This window comes from Scyliorhinus torazame, chromosome 16 (genome assembly GCF_047496885.1).
Source record: "Scyliorhinus torazame isolate Kashiwa2021f chromosome 16, sScyTor2.1, whole genome shotgun sequence".
NCBI lineage: Eukaryota > Metazoa > Chordata > Chondrichthyes > Carcharhiniformes > Scyliorhinidae > Scyliorhinus > Scyliorhinus torazame.
In genome coordinates, this window is record NC_092722.1 from 98,739,333 (window position 1) to 98,755,393 (window position 16,061).

The 16,061-nt window shown below is 47.6% G+C and overlaps 1 protein-coding gene across 2 annotated transcripts in view; it reads left to right on the top strand.

Moving 5' to 3' along the window:
- Window positions 1-16,061, top strand: part of dna2 (DNA replication helicase/nuclease 2) — a 180,869-nt gene that overhangs the window by 114,127 nt on the left and 50,681 nt on the right. The window contains exons 10-11 of one of the 2 annotated variants that reach the window (XM_072478779.1): window positions 4,203-4,397; window positions 11,956-12,186. In XM_072478779.1, coding sequence (XP_072334880.1) covers window positions 4,203-4,397; window positions 11,956-12,186 — 426 coding nt within the window. The remainder of the gene's footprint in view (window positions 1-4,202; window positions 4,398-11,955; window positions 12,187-16,061) is intronic. The other variant, XM_072478780.1, reaches the window with a different exon arrangement.

Here is a 16,061-nt window from a genome sequence, read left to right on the forward strand (position 1 = left end):
GCTACCAGGGACGCAAAGGCCAGAATGCCAGCCTCTTTCGCCTCCTATCACTGCCTCAAGCAAGTTTCTCATAACAGTAACTTTTTCGGGCACCCATCCCTTTGCTTGGCCGTCCATGGTACACGTAATTTCCATCTGTCTTTTCACTTCAAATGCTCTTCTTGATCCTCATCACTTTTCTTGATGGTCCAGCTGGATAGTCAGAGGCTTTTCCCCGGGGTAGAGGGGTCAATTACTAGGGGGCATAGGTTTAAGGCAAGAGGGGCAAGGTTTAGAGTAGATGTACGAGGCAAATTTTTTACGCAGAGGGTAGTGGGTGCCTGGAACTCGCTACCGGAGGAGGTGGTGGAAGCAGGGACGATAGTGACGTTTAAGGGGCATCTTGACAAATACATGAATAGGATGGGAATAGAGGGATACGGACCCAGGAAGTGTAGAAGATTGTAGTTTAGTCGGGCAGCATGGTCGGCACGGGCTTGGAGGGCCGAAGGGCCTGTTCCTGTGCTGTACATTTCTTTGTTCTTTGTTTGTTCTTTCACAGACATACTTTGTCACCAGCCACACAAATGCTTTCAGAAGATGAATTCTTGTTGTAATCGAGGTGCTGTTCAGGGAGTTTAGCCATGATCCTTGTTAGGTTTAGCCTGAATTTCTTTGGTGGACTCTGCAACTTCCATGATAAGTGACCCAAGATAACAGAAGGTGGAAACCCATTGATGCTGAAATACATTAATCAGAATCTTGCAGGTCTTTACACCCAGCCCCAGTACTTTTGTCATGTCAACATTGATCAGGAGACTGTATTTCTCGATAACACAGTCAAGATGATCGACGAGTTTGTGTAGCTCCTCCATTGAGCTTGTGAGCAGAATAATGTCATTAGATTATTGAAGTTTCGAAGCTTGCTGCCTGCCAATCAATATCCCACCATTGTATTTATCAAGTGTCTCTCATGTCTGGTACCCTTTCTGATGGCACCTTTTTTTAATAAACAATTTTAATGAGGTATTTTTGGCATTGCAAACAGCAACAGTATAAAAACAAGAAACATAGTGCAATCACCGACTCCCATCCCGCCAAGCCCCGCCAAATTGACCCCCTATTCTACACTACCCTAAAACCCCCCCCAGCTGACGATTAATTCTCCACGAAGAAATCGATGAATGGTTCCCACCTCCGGGCGAACCCTAACAGTGACCCTCTCAAGGTGAACTTAATCTTCTCTAGGCCGCGAAAGCTTGCCATGTCAGTTTAGCCAGGTCTCCGACTTTGGGGGCTTTGAGTCCCTCCAAGCTAGCAGTATCCGTCTCCGGGCTACCAGGGAAGCAAAGGCCAGAACATCTGCCTCTTTCTCCTCCTGGATTCCCGGGTCTTCCGACACCCCAAAAATCACCACCTCTGGACTCATTACTACCCTTGTTTTCAAAACACTGGACATGACGTCTGCAAACCCCTGCCAATATCCCCTAAGTTTTGGACACGCCCAGAACATGTGGACATGGTTCGCTGGTCTTCCCGCACATTTTACACACCCGTCCTCCACCCCAAAGAATCTACTCATCCGGGCCACTGTCATGTGGGCCCGGTGGACCACCTTGAATTGGATCCAGCTGAGCCTGGCGCATGTTGCAGTTGCGTTGACTCTGCTCAACGCGTCCACCCATAAGCCATCCTCCATCTTACCACCAAGCTCCTCCTCCCATTTACGCTTCAGCTCCTCGGCCTGCATCTCCTCCGCCCCCATGAGTTCTTTGTATATGTCCGAGACGCTCCCCTCTCCCACCCATCCCCTAGACACTACCCCTGACGACACCCTTTCTGACGATGTGGAGATGCCGGCGTTGGACTGAGCACAGTAAGAAGTCTTACAACACCAGGTTAAAGTCCAACAGGTTTGTTTTGACTTACTAGCTTTCGGAGCACTGCTCCTTCCTCGGGTGAATGAAAAGGTAGGTTCCAGAAATATAAATATATATAGACAAAGTCAAAGATGGCAAGACGATACATCGGATGTGAGTCTTTGCAGGTAATTAAGCCTTTACAGGTCCAGACGGAGCAACTGGAGAGAGGGATAATCACAGATTAAAGAGGTGTGAATTGTCTCAAGCCAGGACAGCTGGTAGGATTTCGCAAGCCCAGGCCAGATGGTGGGGGGTACATGTAATGCAACATGAATCCAAGGTCCTGGTTGAGGCCGTACTCAAATGTGCGGAACATGGCTATAAGTTTCTGCTCGGCAATTCTGCGTTGTGATTATCCCTCTCTCCAGTTGCTCCGTCTGCACCTGTAAAGACTTAATTACCTGCAAAGACTCGCATCCAAAGTATCGTCTTGCATCTTTGACTTTGTCTGTATGTGTTTCTGGAACCTACCTCTTCATTCAGCTGAGGAAGGAGCAGTGCTCCGAAAGCTAGTGATTCAAAACAAACCTGTTGGACTTTAACCTGGTGTTGTAAGACAGCTTGACCTTTTTGACGCCCCCCACCCCTTTTTGACGCCCCCCCACCCCTTTTTGACGCCCCCACCCCTTTTTGACGCCCCCCACCCCTTTTTGACGCCCCCCACCCCTTTTTGACGCCCCCCACCCCTTTTTGACGCCCCCCACCCCTTTTTGACGCCCCCCACCCCTTTTTGACGCCCCCCACCCCTTTTTGACACCCCCCACCCCTTTTTGACGCCCCCCCACCCCTTTTTGACGCCCCCCCACCCCTTTTTGACGCCCCCCCACCCCTTTTTGACGCCCCCCCCCCTTTTTGACGCCCCCGCCCCCCCCCCCCCCCCCCCCCTTTTTGACGCCCCCCCCCCTTTCTAAGGATGCTGGCAACTCTACCCTAGCTCACTGCTTGTGATAAAGCGAGGCTCACAAGTTGATCAAATGTGGTGGGTATTCCATGTCTAACATGTCAACTGGAGTTGCTCATGTGAGACTGAATCGCACCACTTCTCAAAGATCAATGAAACACATGTATTTTGAACTTTGAGCATTATGATTGTAAGATTAGTGACTTGATCTCTGGTTCCTCTTCCATGTGAAAATCCAGCTTGTTCATCTGCAATCCCACCCTGCAGAATCCCTTAATCTAACTGGGGTGGCAGGGTAGCACAGTGGTTAGCACTGTTGCTTCGCAGCTCCGGAGTCCCAGGTTCGATTTCGGCTTGGGTCACTGTCTGTGCTGAGTCTGCACATTCTCCCCGTGTCTTTGTGGGTTTCCTCCTACAGTCCAAAGATGTGCAGGTTAGGTGGATTGGCCATGTTAAATTGCCCTTAGTGTCCAGAAAAGTTGGGTGGGGTTCCTGGGTTATGGGGATAGGGTGGAGGTTGGGTTAAGTAGGGTGCTCTTTCCAAGGGCCAGTGCAAACTCAGTGGGCCGAATGGCCTCCTTCTGCACTGTACATTTTAAGATTCTAATCATTACAGAAGTAGTTGAACCCAACACACATGGACATAAGAACTAGGAGCAGGAGTAGGCCATCTGGCCCCTTGAGCCTGCTCTGCCATTCAATGAGTTCATGACTGATCTTTTGTGGACTCAGCTCCACTTTGCGGCCCGAACACCATAACCCTTAGTTTTTTGAAGATGTATCTTTATCTTAAAAACATTTAATGAAGGGACAACATTCATTACACCCTGATTATGGCTCTGCCTCCTGCTGTGCAGCCAATTCTTTAACAAGGTCAGTAATTTCTCATGAAACACTTTATCAAATGTCTTCTGAATGCCCAGGTGAAGAATATCCAGAGACATTCCTCTGTCCTCCACATTGTTGGGATGGAGGTCAGCTTCTCCACCCTGTGCCTTGGCTTGGCGGGGGGACCTGTTTCTGACCCTTGAGAAGGTGAAATTTGAGCTGAGGGGGATGAAGGAAGGGTTCTAAAATTCATGGGGACTATTTATTAAGCACTTTTGAGAATTGGTTGCCATTGAACATGAGGGGAGGCTGGGTTACTGTTGTTTTTGATTACACTTTGCTGATTGTTGATTTTTTTTACTTGGAACACATGAGCAGATGTTTTGGTCTGTATATTGAGGGGATTGCTGGGTTTGTTTGGGGATGGTGATTGTATTTGATTTTTTGTTTTTTTCTTTTGTTTATTTGATGAAAATGGTGAAAATGAGGGGGATAACGATTTTTTTAAAAGGTGAAACTTCCTGGCAGTAAAGTTCCTTCCTGATCTAACACTGGATAATATTTTTCTACAGGGCAGTGGAGCAGGAGGTGGAGGACTGTTTTGTGCCAGGGGATGTGAAATCCATTCTGCAACAGGAGACACAGCATTTGGAACTTGTGCACCTGCAGTACTTTCGGCTCTGGTACCTGCTCTGTGTTCTGGAGGCACAAGCAGTTGATAAGAAGGGAGGGTCTAGGAACATCTGGTTGAACTCTGCAGAGGAAAGGTGAGAAAAGATCCTCTGGAGCCAAGAACCTTGTGATGTGTAGCTGCTATGAGTTGGCGGCAGGCAGAGCTTGGGATTGGGGACGTGGGGGCTCAGGGTTGGAGGTTGGAGGACCTCTCGATGGTGGGACTGACTTTGGCAAAATCGATCATTGGGGTGGTGGTGTGAGACTGTGTTTGCAGGGGGGGATGTGTATGTGAGAATGACTGTTTTTAAAATTTATTTTTCCGGGATGTGGGCGTCGCTGGTTAGACAAGCATTTATTGCCCATCCCTAGTTCCCCTTCAGAAGGTGGAGGTGTGTACCTTCTTGAACAGCCGCAGTCTTTGAGATGCAGGTACACCCACTGTGCTGTTGGGGATGGAGTTCCAGGATGATGGACCAGCAAATATTTCCAAGTCAGGGTGGTGAGTGACTTGGAGGGGAGCCTCCAGGTGGTGGGGTTCCCAGGTATCTGCTGCTCTTGTCCTTGATGGTCGTGGTCATGGGTTTGGAAAGTGTTGAGGAACCTTGGTGAGTTACTGCAGTGCATCTTGTAAATAGTGCTCACTGTTCATGGGTGGCGGAGGGTTTGAATGTTTGTGGAAGGGGGAGCAATCCGACCGGCTGGTTTGTCCTGGATTGTGTTGGTCGTCTTGAATGTTGTTGGAGCTGCACTCATCCAGGCAAATGCAGTGTATTCCATTACACTCCTGAATTGTGCCTTGTAGATGGTGGTCAGGCTTTGGGGGGTCAGAATGTGAATTACTTGCTGTAGGGTTCATAGTCTATAGTCTTTGACCTGCTCTGGTAGCCACAATATTAATGTAGCTCATCCAGTTCAGTTTCTGATCAATGGTAACCCCCAGGATGTGGATTGTGGGGGATTCAGTGATGGTAATGCCATTGAATATCAAGGGGTGGTGGTTAAATCATCTCTTATAGGAGATGGTCATTGTCTGGCACTTGAGTGGCGTGAATGTAGCTTGCCAGTTGTCAGCCCAAGCCTGGATATTGTCCAGGTCTTTCTGCATTTGGACATGGATTGCTTCAGTATCTGAGAAGTCACGAATGGTGCTGAACATTGTGCAGTCATCCGCAAACATCCCCACTTCTGACTTTGATGGAAGGGAGGTCGTTGATGAAGCAGCTGAAGATGGTTGGGCTGAGGACACTACCCTGAGGAACTCCTGCACTGATGTCCTGGAGTTGAGATGGTTGAGCTCCAAGCACCACAACCGTCTTCCTTTGTGCCAGGTATGACTCCAACCAGCGGAGAGGTTTCCCCAATTCCCATTGACTCCAGTTTAGTTAGGGCTCATTGATGCCTTACTTGCTCAAATGCAGCCTTGATGTCAAGGGCAGTCGCTTTCACCTCACCTCTGGCATTCAGCTCTTTAGTCCATGTTTGAACCAAGGCTGTAATGAGGTCAGGAGCTGAATGACCCTGGCGGAACCCGAACTACGTGTCCGTGCGCAGGTTATTGCTGAGTAAGTGCTGCTTGATAGTACTGTTGGTGACTCCTTCCAGCATTTTGCTGATGATGGAGTGTATACTGATAGGGCGGTAATTGGCTGGGTTGGATTTGTCCTGTCTCTTTTTAAAAAAAAAAAAAAAAATTTAGAGTACCAATTATTTTCTTTTTCCGAATTAAGGGGCAATTTAGTGTGGCCAATCCACCTAACCTGCACATCTTTGGGTTGTGGGGGTGAAACCCCGCAGACACTGGGAGAATGCAAATTCCACACGTTCAGTGACCCAGGGCTGGGATTCAAACCCAGGTCCTCAGTGCAGCAGTTCCAGTGCTACCCACTGCACCACATGCCGCCCCTGGATTTGTCCTGTTTTTTGTGTACAGGATACACGTACGTGTGTGTGTAAAAATAAACCACCCCTTTTATAGAACATAGATCATTAAGCGCAGTACAGGCCCGTCGGCCCTCGATGTTGCGCCGACCTGTGAAACCACTCTAAAGCCCATCTACACGATTCCCTTATTGTCCATATGTCTATCCAATGACCATTTGAATGCCCTTAGTGTTGGCGAGTCCACTACTGTTGCAGGCAGGGCATTCCACACCCTTACTACTCTCTGAGTAAAGGACCTACCTCTGACGGGTTGCATCTAAACCGGAGAGGCATAAATATCCTGGCCGCGAGGTTTGCTAGTGTCACACGGGAGGGTTTAAACTAGTGTGGCAGGGGGGTGGGCACGGGAGCAATAGGTCAGAAGGTGAGAGCATTGAGGGAGAACTAGGGAATAGGGACAGTGTGGCTCTGAGGCAGAGCAGACGGGGAGAAGTTGCTGAACACAGCGGGTCTGGTGGCCTGAAGTGCAAATGTTTTAATGCAAGGAGCATTACGGGTAAGGCAGATGAACTTCGAGCTTGGATTAGTACTTGGAACTATGATGTTGTTGCCATTACAGAGACCTGGTTGAGGGAAGGGCAGGATTGGCAGCTAAACGTTCCAGGATTTAGATGTTTCAGGCGGGATAGAGGGGGATGTAAAAGGGGAGGTGGAGTTGCGCTACTTGTTCGGGAAAATATCACAGCTGTACTGCGAGAGGACACCTCAGAGGGCAGTGAGGCTATATGGGTAGAGATTAGGAATAAGAAGGGTGCAGTCACAATGTTGGGGGTATACTACAGGCCTGCCAGCGGGAGATAGAGGAGCAGATAGGTAGACAGATTTTGGAAAAGAGTAAAAACAACAGGGTTGTGGTGATGGGAGACTTCAACTTCCCCAATATTGACTGGGACTCACTTAGTGCCAGGGGCTTAGACGGGGCGGAGTTTGTAAGGAGCATCCAGGAGGGCTTCTTAAACCAATATGTAGACAGTCCAACTAGGGAAGGGGCGGTACTGGACCTGGTATTGGGGAATGAGCCCGGCCAAGTGGTAGATGTTGCAGTAGGGGAGCATTTCGGTAACCGTGACCACAATTCAGTAAGTTTTAAAGTACTGGTGGACAAGGATAAGAGTGGTCCGAGGATGAATGTGCTAAATTGGGGGAAGGCTAATTATAACTATATTAGGCGGGAACTGAAGAACATAGATTGGGGGCGGATGTTTGAGGGGAAATCAACATCTGACATGTGGGAGGCTTTCAAGTGGCAGTTGAAAGGAATACAGGACCGGCATGTTCCTGTGAGGAAGAAAGATAAATACGGCAATTTTCGGCAACCTTGGATGACGAGTGATATTGTAGGCCTCGTCAAAAAGAAAAAGGAGGCATTTGTCAGGGCTAAAAGGCTGGGAACAGACTAAGCCTGCGTGGAATATAAGGAAAGTAGGACGGAACTTAAGCAAGGAGTCAGGAGGGCGAGAAGGGGGCACGAAAAGTCATTGGCAAATAGGGTCAAGGAAAATCCCAAGGCTTTTTACACGTACATAAAAAGCAAGAGGGTAGCCAGGGAAAGGGTTGGCCCACTGAAGGATAGGCAAGGGAATCTATGTGTGGAGCCAGAGGAAATGGGCGAGGTACTAAATGAATACTTTGCATCAGTATTCACCAAAGAGAAGGAATTGGTAGATGTTGAGTCTGGAGAAGGGGGTGTAGATAGCCTGGGTCACATTGTGATCCAAAAAGACGAGGTGTTGGGTGTCTTAAAAAATATTAAGGTAGATAAGTCCCCAGGGCCTGATGGGATCTACCCCAGAATACTGAAGGAGGCTGGAGAGGAAATTGCTGAGGCCTTGACAGAAATCTTTGGATCCTCGCTGTCTTCAGGGGATGTCCCGGAGGACTGGAGAATAGCCAATCTTGTTCCTCTGTTTAAGAAGGGTAGCAAGGATAATCCCGGGAACTACAGGCCGGTGAGCCTTACTTCAGTGGTAGGGAAATTACTGGAGAGAATTCTTCGAGACAGGTTCTACCCCCATTTGGAAGCAAATGGACGTATTAGTGAGAGGCAGCACGGTTTTGTGAAGGGGAGGTCGTGTCTCACTAACTTGATAGAGTTTTTCGAGGAGGTCACTAAGATGATTGATGCAGGTAGGGCAGTAGATGTTGTCTATATGGACTTCAGTAAGGCCTTTGACAAGGTCCCTCATGGTAGACTAGTACAAAAGGTGAAGTCACACGGGATCAGGGGTGAGCTGGCAAGGTGGATACAGAACTGGCTAGGCCATAGAAGGCAGAGAGTAGCAATGGAGGGATGCTTTTCTAATTGGAGGGCTGTGACCAGTGGTGTTCCACAGGGATCAGTGCTGGGACCTTTGCTCTTTGTAGTATATATAGATGATTTGGAGGAAAACGTAACTGGTCTGATTAGTAAGTTTGCAGATGACACAAAGGTTGGTGGAATTGCGGATAGCGATGAGGACTGTCGGAGGATACAGCAGGATTTAGATTGTCTGGAGACTTGGGCGGAGAGATGGCAGATGGAGTTTAATCCGGACAAATGTGAGGTAATGCATTTTGGAAGGTCTAATGCAGGTAGGGAATATACAGTGAATGGTAGAACCCTCGAGTATTGAATGTCAAAGAGATCTAGGAGTACAGGTCCACAGGTCATTGAAAGGGGCAACACAGGTGGAGAAGGTAGTCAAGAAGGCATACGGCATGCTTGCCTTCATTGGCCGGGGCATTGAGTATAAGAATTGGCAAGTCATGTTGCAGCTGTATAGAACCTTAGTTAGGCCACACTTGGAGTATAGTGTTCAATTCTGGTCGCCACACTACCAGAAGGATGTGGAGGCTTTAGAGAGAGTGCAGAAGAGATTTACCAAAATGTTGCCTGGTATGGAGGGCATTAGCTATGAGGAGCGATTGAATAAACTCGGTTTGTTCTCACTGGAACGAAGGAGGTTGAGGGGAGACCTGATAGAGGTATACAAAATTATGAGGGGCATAGACAGAGTGGATAGTCAGAGGCTTTTCCCCAGGGTAGAGGGGTCAATTACTAGGGGGCATAGGTTTAAGGTGAGAGGGGCAAGGTTTAGAGTAGATGTACGAGGCAAGTTTTTTACGCAGAGGGTAGTGGGTGCCTGGAACTCTCTACCGGAAGTGGAAGCAGGGACGATAGGGACATTTAAGGGGCATCTTGACAAATATATGAATAGGATGGGAATAGAAGGATACGGACCCAGGAAGTGTAGAAGATTGTAGTTTAGTCGGGCAGCATGGTCGACACGGGCTTGGAGGGCCGAAGGGCCTGTTCCTGTGCTGTACATTTCTTTGTTCTTTGTTGACATCTATCTCCCCTCAATTTAAAGGTATGTCTCCTTGTGCTAGACATCACTATCCGAGGAAAAAGGCTCTCACTGTTCACCCTATCCAATCCTCTGATCATCTTGTATGCCTCAATTAAGTCACTTCTTAACCTTCTTCTCTCTAACGAAAACAGCCTCAAGTCCCTCAGCCTTTCCTCATAAGATCGTCCCTCCATACCAGGCAACATTCTGGTAAATCTCCTCTGCACCCTTTCCAATGCTTCCACATCCTTCCTATAATGCGGTGACCAGAATTGCACGCAATACTCCAAATACGGCCGCACCAGAGTTTTGTACAGCTGCAACATGACCTCATGGCTCCGAAACTCAATCCCTCTACCAATAAAAGCTAACACACCGTACACCTTCTTAACAACCCTCTCAACCTGGGTGGCAACTTTCAGGGATCTATGTACATGGACACCGAGATCTCTCTGCTCATCCACACTGCCAAGAATCTTACCATTAGCCCAGTACTCAGTCTTCCTGTTATTCCTTGTTTATTGTTTATTTTCATCTTGCCTCTAATTTGCTGTGCAATAGATAGGATTGCGACATTTCCAATATTAAGGCTTGAGGAAATTTTTTTTTTAAATTATTTTTATTGATTTGCATTATATAGTTACATTGCAGAGAATATTATGCAGTAACATAAAGATTTTTACAAGGTGTGTGTGTGTGTGTATGTACTTATAGAATCATAGAATCATAGTGTACAGGGAGGCCATTCAGCCCATTGAGTTTGCACCTTCCCTCTGAAAGAGCAGCCTATGTAGGTGCTTTCCACCACCTTATTGCAGCAGCCCATTACCCACCTAGCCTGCACAGTCAGGGTCACTCCCTCTGCCATTCCTGTGCATTATGCGTCGCCCCCAGGTATTAGAACACACGAGGAGGTGCCTTTGCCACCTGTGCGTATTTCTGGCGAGGTCATACCTGCATATTTCCCTGCTGTTTGTTTCCCCCAGCTCCCCTGTCTTGTTTGCATTGCATCTTAGTTGTTATTCCCACCACCCCTCCCCCTTCATTCCGTTGGCAGTACCCATTTATCTGTCAGTTCTCCCACTGTTGCTAACCTGCCGTCTAAAGCGTCCCTTCGTCCTGTCTCCATTTAGTCAGTCTCATCTTTGAGTCCCTCTCCAGGGCTCAGAGGTGTGCAGCTCCTCATAGTAGGTCATGAAGGCCTCCTTTACCTTGTCTGGCTCCGTGACTGGCCTTGCCAGCCTTTTCTTTCAAATGCGCTATTTGTCTCGTGGCTGCTTGCTTCCTCAGCTGGCGGCACGCCTTGTCTCTATGCCCATAGACTGTCCCCTGTGTCTGGCGGAGTTGATGTGCTGCTTTCCCAGTGGAGAGCAGGCCAAATTCCATTTGCAAATTTTTAAGCTTTGGGGAAAAGACTCCACCATTTATAATTAGAATAAAAATACACCTTTCGTTTTATGGACTGGTAGAGTGGGGAAATCAGGGCAGTTTATATTGAGACCGTCCTGTCCATGACACTTGCAAATGGATCTCATAACTCCTACAATCCCAAGTTGACCTTGACCTGCTGATTATCTAGATAAGTGATATCAAATCCCAAGTATTGTAACACTACATCTTTGCTGGAGATGTTTTCAACATGCTTTCATGTTTTCAACAAAGGGCAGCACGGTAGCATGGTGGTTAGCACAATTGCTTCACAGCTCCAGGGTCCCAGGTTCGATTCCTGGCTTGGGTCACTGTCTGTGTGGAGTCTGCACATCCTCCCTGTGTGTGTGTGTGGGTTTCCTCCGGGTGCTCCGATTTCCTCCCACAGTCCAAAGATGTGCAGGTTAGGTGGATTGGCCATGATAAATTGCCCTTAGTGTCCAAAATTGCCCTTAGTGTTGGGTAGGGTTACTGGGTTATGGGGATAGGGTGGAGGTGTTGACCTTGGGTAGGGTGCTCTTTCCAAGAGGCGGTGCAGACTCGGTGGCCGAATGGCGGCCTTCTGCACTGTAAATTCTGAGATTCTATGATATGCTGATTGATCTCTGGTACTTCGTCCAAATAACTTTCACTCGATGTACATATGAGTTGCAGCATCTGTGAACCTGGCCTCATCCAGTATCCAATTGGACTGCTGGCCGTTGATCCAGAACCCTGATCCGTTTTTCTCCCTCTAGTTTAGGGAAAAAATTGTATTGCTGTTAATGAGAGCTTTCTGTCTGTTGGACAGTATTGCACTGACCAGCCTGTGTATTGAGAAGGCATTGGGGAGATTTTCCATTGGTTTTGTAATCGCAGCATGGTTTTGTTACTTTACATTCCTTTAAAAAGAGCAGTGGAATGTTTTTGACATTGTTTTGTGTTCATGTTTGGATGATTTTTGTTTTGATAGGGAGCTGCAGGGATGTTGTGTTGCTAACCTTGTGCGCAGTGGTTCTGTACAGACCATTACTGATGGGCAGTACCGGCATCAATTCACAAGGAGAAGTGGGTTGCTATCGAAAACTACACTAATGGTTGGAGACCGAGTGATAGTAAGTGGTCAGGAGAAAATGCTGCTAGCTGTGTCTTCTGGATATGTCACTGAGGTCCACTCTTCCCAGATAATCTGCACACTTGATCGGTAAGGGCTCCGTACATTGTCATGATTTTGTAGGAAATATTGAACCTTAAAATCCAATGGGAGGCATTTAGAGGGAGTTTATCACAGATCTGTGCTTTTATGAAATAGCATTTGATTTGGAGAATAAGTCTATGCAAACCAACTTGTAACAAAACTAGAAACCTGATGTTTAATGTGACCATAACACAGGACTGCCAGATTTATTGTTAAATCTTGTCGCACTTGGAAGATCTCGAGCACAATACAAACTTAATGAGCTGCTTCATTTAACTGGAGTGATGAAAGTACTATTATTATGAATAAAAGGTTGAATGTTGATCATTACAGGGAAAATAACATAGTCAGAAGTTAATATGCAGTAACAGCATTGTTACTGTAATTCAGTTCCTGGGTTACAACATGAACTCTTCCAACACTTCTGAAAATCTTCCAAACATATTTGACTTTAATATCATCAGATATCCTGACTTCGCATCACTAGACCCATTGTCAGCAACTAGTCATAGTCATTATGGCACAGACGCCATTATGCCCATTGACTCCACGACAACTCTCTATTGATGATCCAGCCAGTCCCATTCTCCTGCTCTCTCTGCAAAACCCTCTTAAGTTTATTTCCCTCGAGTGTCCATCCAATTTTCTTTTGAAATTATTGTCTTAATTATTCATTGTCTAGGCCATTATCCTTGCTGCATTGAAAAAACCGTATCTCATCTCCCACATTTTTTGCCCAATAGCTTAAATCTGTGTCTCTTTAGAAATTTTTACGCACTTCTCTTGTCCGCTGGCACATCATTGAGTTGAAAGAAGTCAATTATGGCGATTGCCTCTGCAATTTCCACTCTAACTTCCTCCAGTATCCTTGGATGAACTCATCACAGCTCCAGGGACCCAGGTTCAATTCCGGCCTCGGGTGACTGTCTGTGTGGATTTTGTACTTTTTCCCCCCGTGCCTGCGTGGGTTTCTTCAGGTACTCCGGTTTCCTCCCACAATCCAAAAATGTGCAGGTTCGATGGATTGCCCCTTAGTGTCCAAAAGGTTAGGTGGAGTTACAGGGATAGGGTGGGCTTAAGTAGGGTGCTCTTTCCAAAGGCCAGTGCAGACCTGATGGGCCGAAGGGCCTCTTTCTGCATTGTAAATTCTATGATTCTATGATCTGGTCCTGGAGGAATGTAGTTGCAATTCGGAGGAGATTCACTGGATTGATTCCAGAAATATGGGGGTTTTGTCTTATGAAGAGAGATTGAGCAGGATAGGCCTATACTCGAGTTTAGAAAGCGAGATCATCTAATTGAGGTATAATAAGATGATAAAAGCTATTGACAAACTGGACTTAGAGTGGATGTTGCGTGTTGTGGGGCAACCTAAAACGAGAGGTCATAGTTTTTATCTATAACCGCTTATCCTTAAACTGAGACGAGGAGAAATTACTTCTCCCAAAGGGCCGTGAATCTGTAAATTTCACCACCAGAGTGCGGTGGATTCCGGGACATTAAATGAATTTCAGAAGACAGCTTCTTAATTGGCAATGGATTGAAGGGTTATGAAGAACAAGCAGGAAAGAGGAGTTGAGGCTGAGATGAGATCAGCCATGATCATATTGAATGGTTAGGCAGGCTCAAGCGGCTAATTGTGCTCCTAGCTTTTATGTCCTTTTGTTCTTGTGGTGCGTATCAATGTGAAGTACAGACAGCCTATCCATAAGGCATTGGAGCAGAAGTAGGCCATTCAGCCCATCAAATCTGCTCTGCCATTTAATGAGATGTTGGCTGATCTGATATAATCCTCAACTCTATTTTCCCGCCTTATCCCCATTTCCCTTGACTCCTTTACTGATTAAAATGCTGTCTATCTCAGCCTTGAACATACTTAACGACCCAGTCTCTACAGCTCTCTGCGGTAAAGAATTCCACAAATTCATTACCCTCTGAGAGAAGAAATTCCCCCTCAACTCTATGGGCGACCCTTTACTCTGAGATTCTGGTCCTGGACTCGCCCACATGGGAAAACAACTTCTCGGCATTTACCTTGTTAAGCCCCGTGAGAATCCTACATGTCTCAATAAGGTCGCCTCACATTCTTCTAAACTCCAGTGAGTACAGGCCCAATCTACTCTACCTCTCTTCATAAGAAAATCGATAAATAGCTTCCACCTCTGGGTGAACCCCTCCTCCTACCTCCCATTAGGCAAAGTTGACCTCCAAATGCAGGAATTCTGCCAGGTCGCTCACGTGCACCATCGCCTTCAGCAGCTCCGAGTCTCGCCAGCACACCAAGATCCGTCTCTGGGCTTTCAGGGAGGCAAAGGCCAAAATGTCTGCCTCTCTCTCCACCTGGACTCCTGCATCTTCTGACATGTCAAATATCACCACCTGTGGACTCGGGGCCACTCTCACACCCAGAATCTCGAAAATCACATCCGAGAACCCCTCAGCTTCGAACATGCTCAGAACATGTGCACGTGATTCGCAGGCCCCCCTGCACACTGTCCACACCTATCCTCCACGCCCACAAAGAACCAACTCATCCTCTCAACTGTCATGTGGGCCCTATGCATCACCTTAAACTGGATGAGGCTTAACCTTGCACACGATGAGGACGTGTTCACCCTCCGCAGGGCTTCTTTCCACGACCTGGCCTGCACCTCCCCACCAAAGTTGTCCTCCGATATGTGCTTGATCGCCTCCCTCTCCATTAACTCCCCATAAATGTCTGACACACTCCCCTCCCCAATATCATCCTCCGACAACAGCTTGTCTTGCAGCACAGGAGACTGCAACCCCGGGACGGTCTGCCCGCCTCTCCTCACATAATCCTTCCCCTGCAGGTATCTGAGACCATTCCCTTTAGGCAGCTCATACATTTCCTCCAACTTCTCCATGCCTGTAAACTTGTCTCCTATAAACAAGTCCCTAAAGTACTCTATCCCCACCTGCTGTCACCCACAGAACCTTGCATCCAGCCCCACCAGCACAAGCCTGCAGTTGTCACAAATTGGCTCCCACAATGACATGCCCAATAAGCCAAGTGTTGCCTGCACTGGCTTCAAACCCGCAATGATGAAACTACCACCCGGCTCTGAGTACCAGACCGGCGAGAACGGAAGCGGCGGAAACAACAATGCCTTCAAACTCGTCCCCCTACATGAAGCTGCCTCCACCTGCCCCCAAACTGATCCCTCCTCCACTGCCCATTTCCTCACCGTTGCAATCTTCGCCGCCCAATAATTCAGCAAATTCGGCAATGTCAGCCCGCCCCCTCTCTAAAAAAGCCCTCAGTCGGGGGGTCTTCCCCGGCCACACAAACTCAAAATTTATCCCATTCACCTTCTTGAAAGAGGACTTGGGAATAAAGATGGGAAGGTTCTGGAACACGAATAATAACCTGGGCAGCACTGTCATTTTAACTGTTTGCAACCACCCAGCCAGCAACAGCCTCCCATCTCTTGAAATCCACCTTCATTCCCTCAACCAGCTGTGCCAAGTTCAATTTGTGCAACTGCACCCAGCTCCGCGCTAACTGGATTCCTAGATACTGAAACCTCACTCCCACCAGCGGGAACGATAATCTGCTGCCCTCTAGCATTAATCGGGAATACCTCGCTCTTCCCCATGTTCAACTTATACCCCAAGAACTGGCCAAATTCCCTCAGGATCTCCATGATGCTTTCAAAACTTCCCACCGGGTCGGAGGTGTATAACAAAAGATTGTCCGCCATCAAAGAGACTCTGTTCGGCTCCACTCCGTTCCATCCCTTTCAACCGCCTACGCCCTAAGTTCCATTTCCAGCGGATCTGTCGCCAAAACGAAAAGCAACGGGGATAGCTTGCATTTCTGCCTCGTCCCATGATGCAACCCAAAGTACTCCTAACTC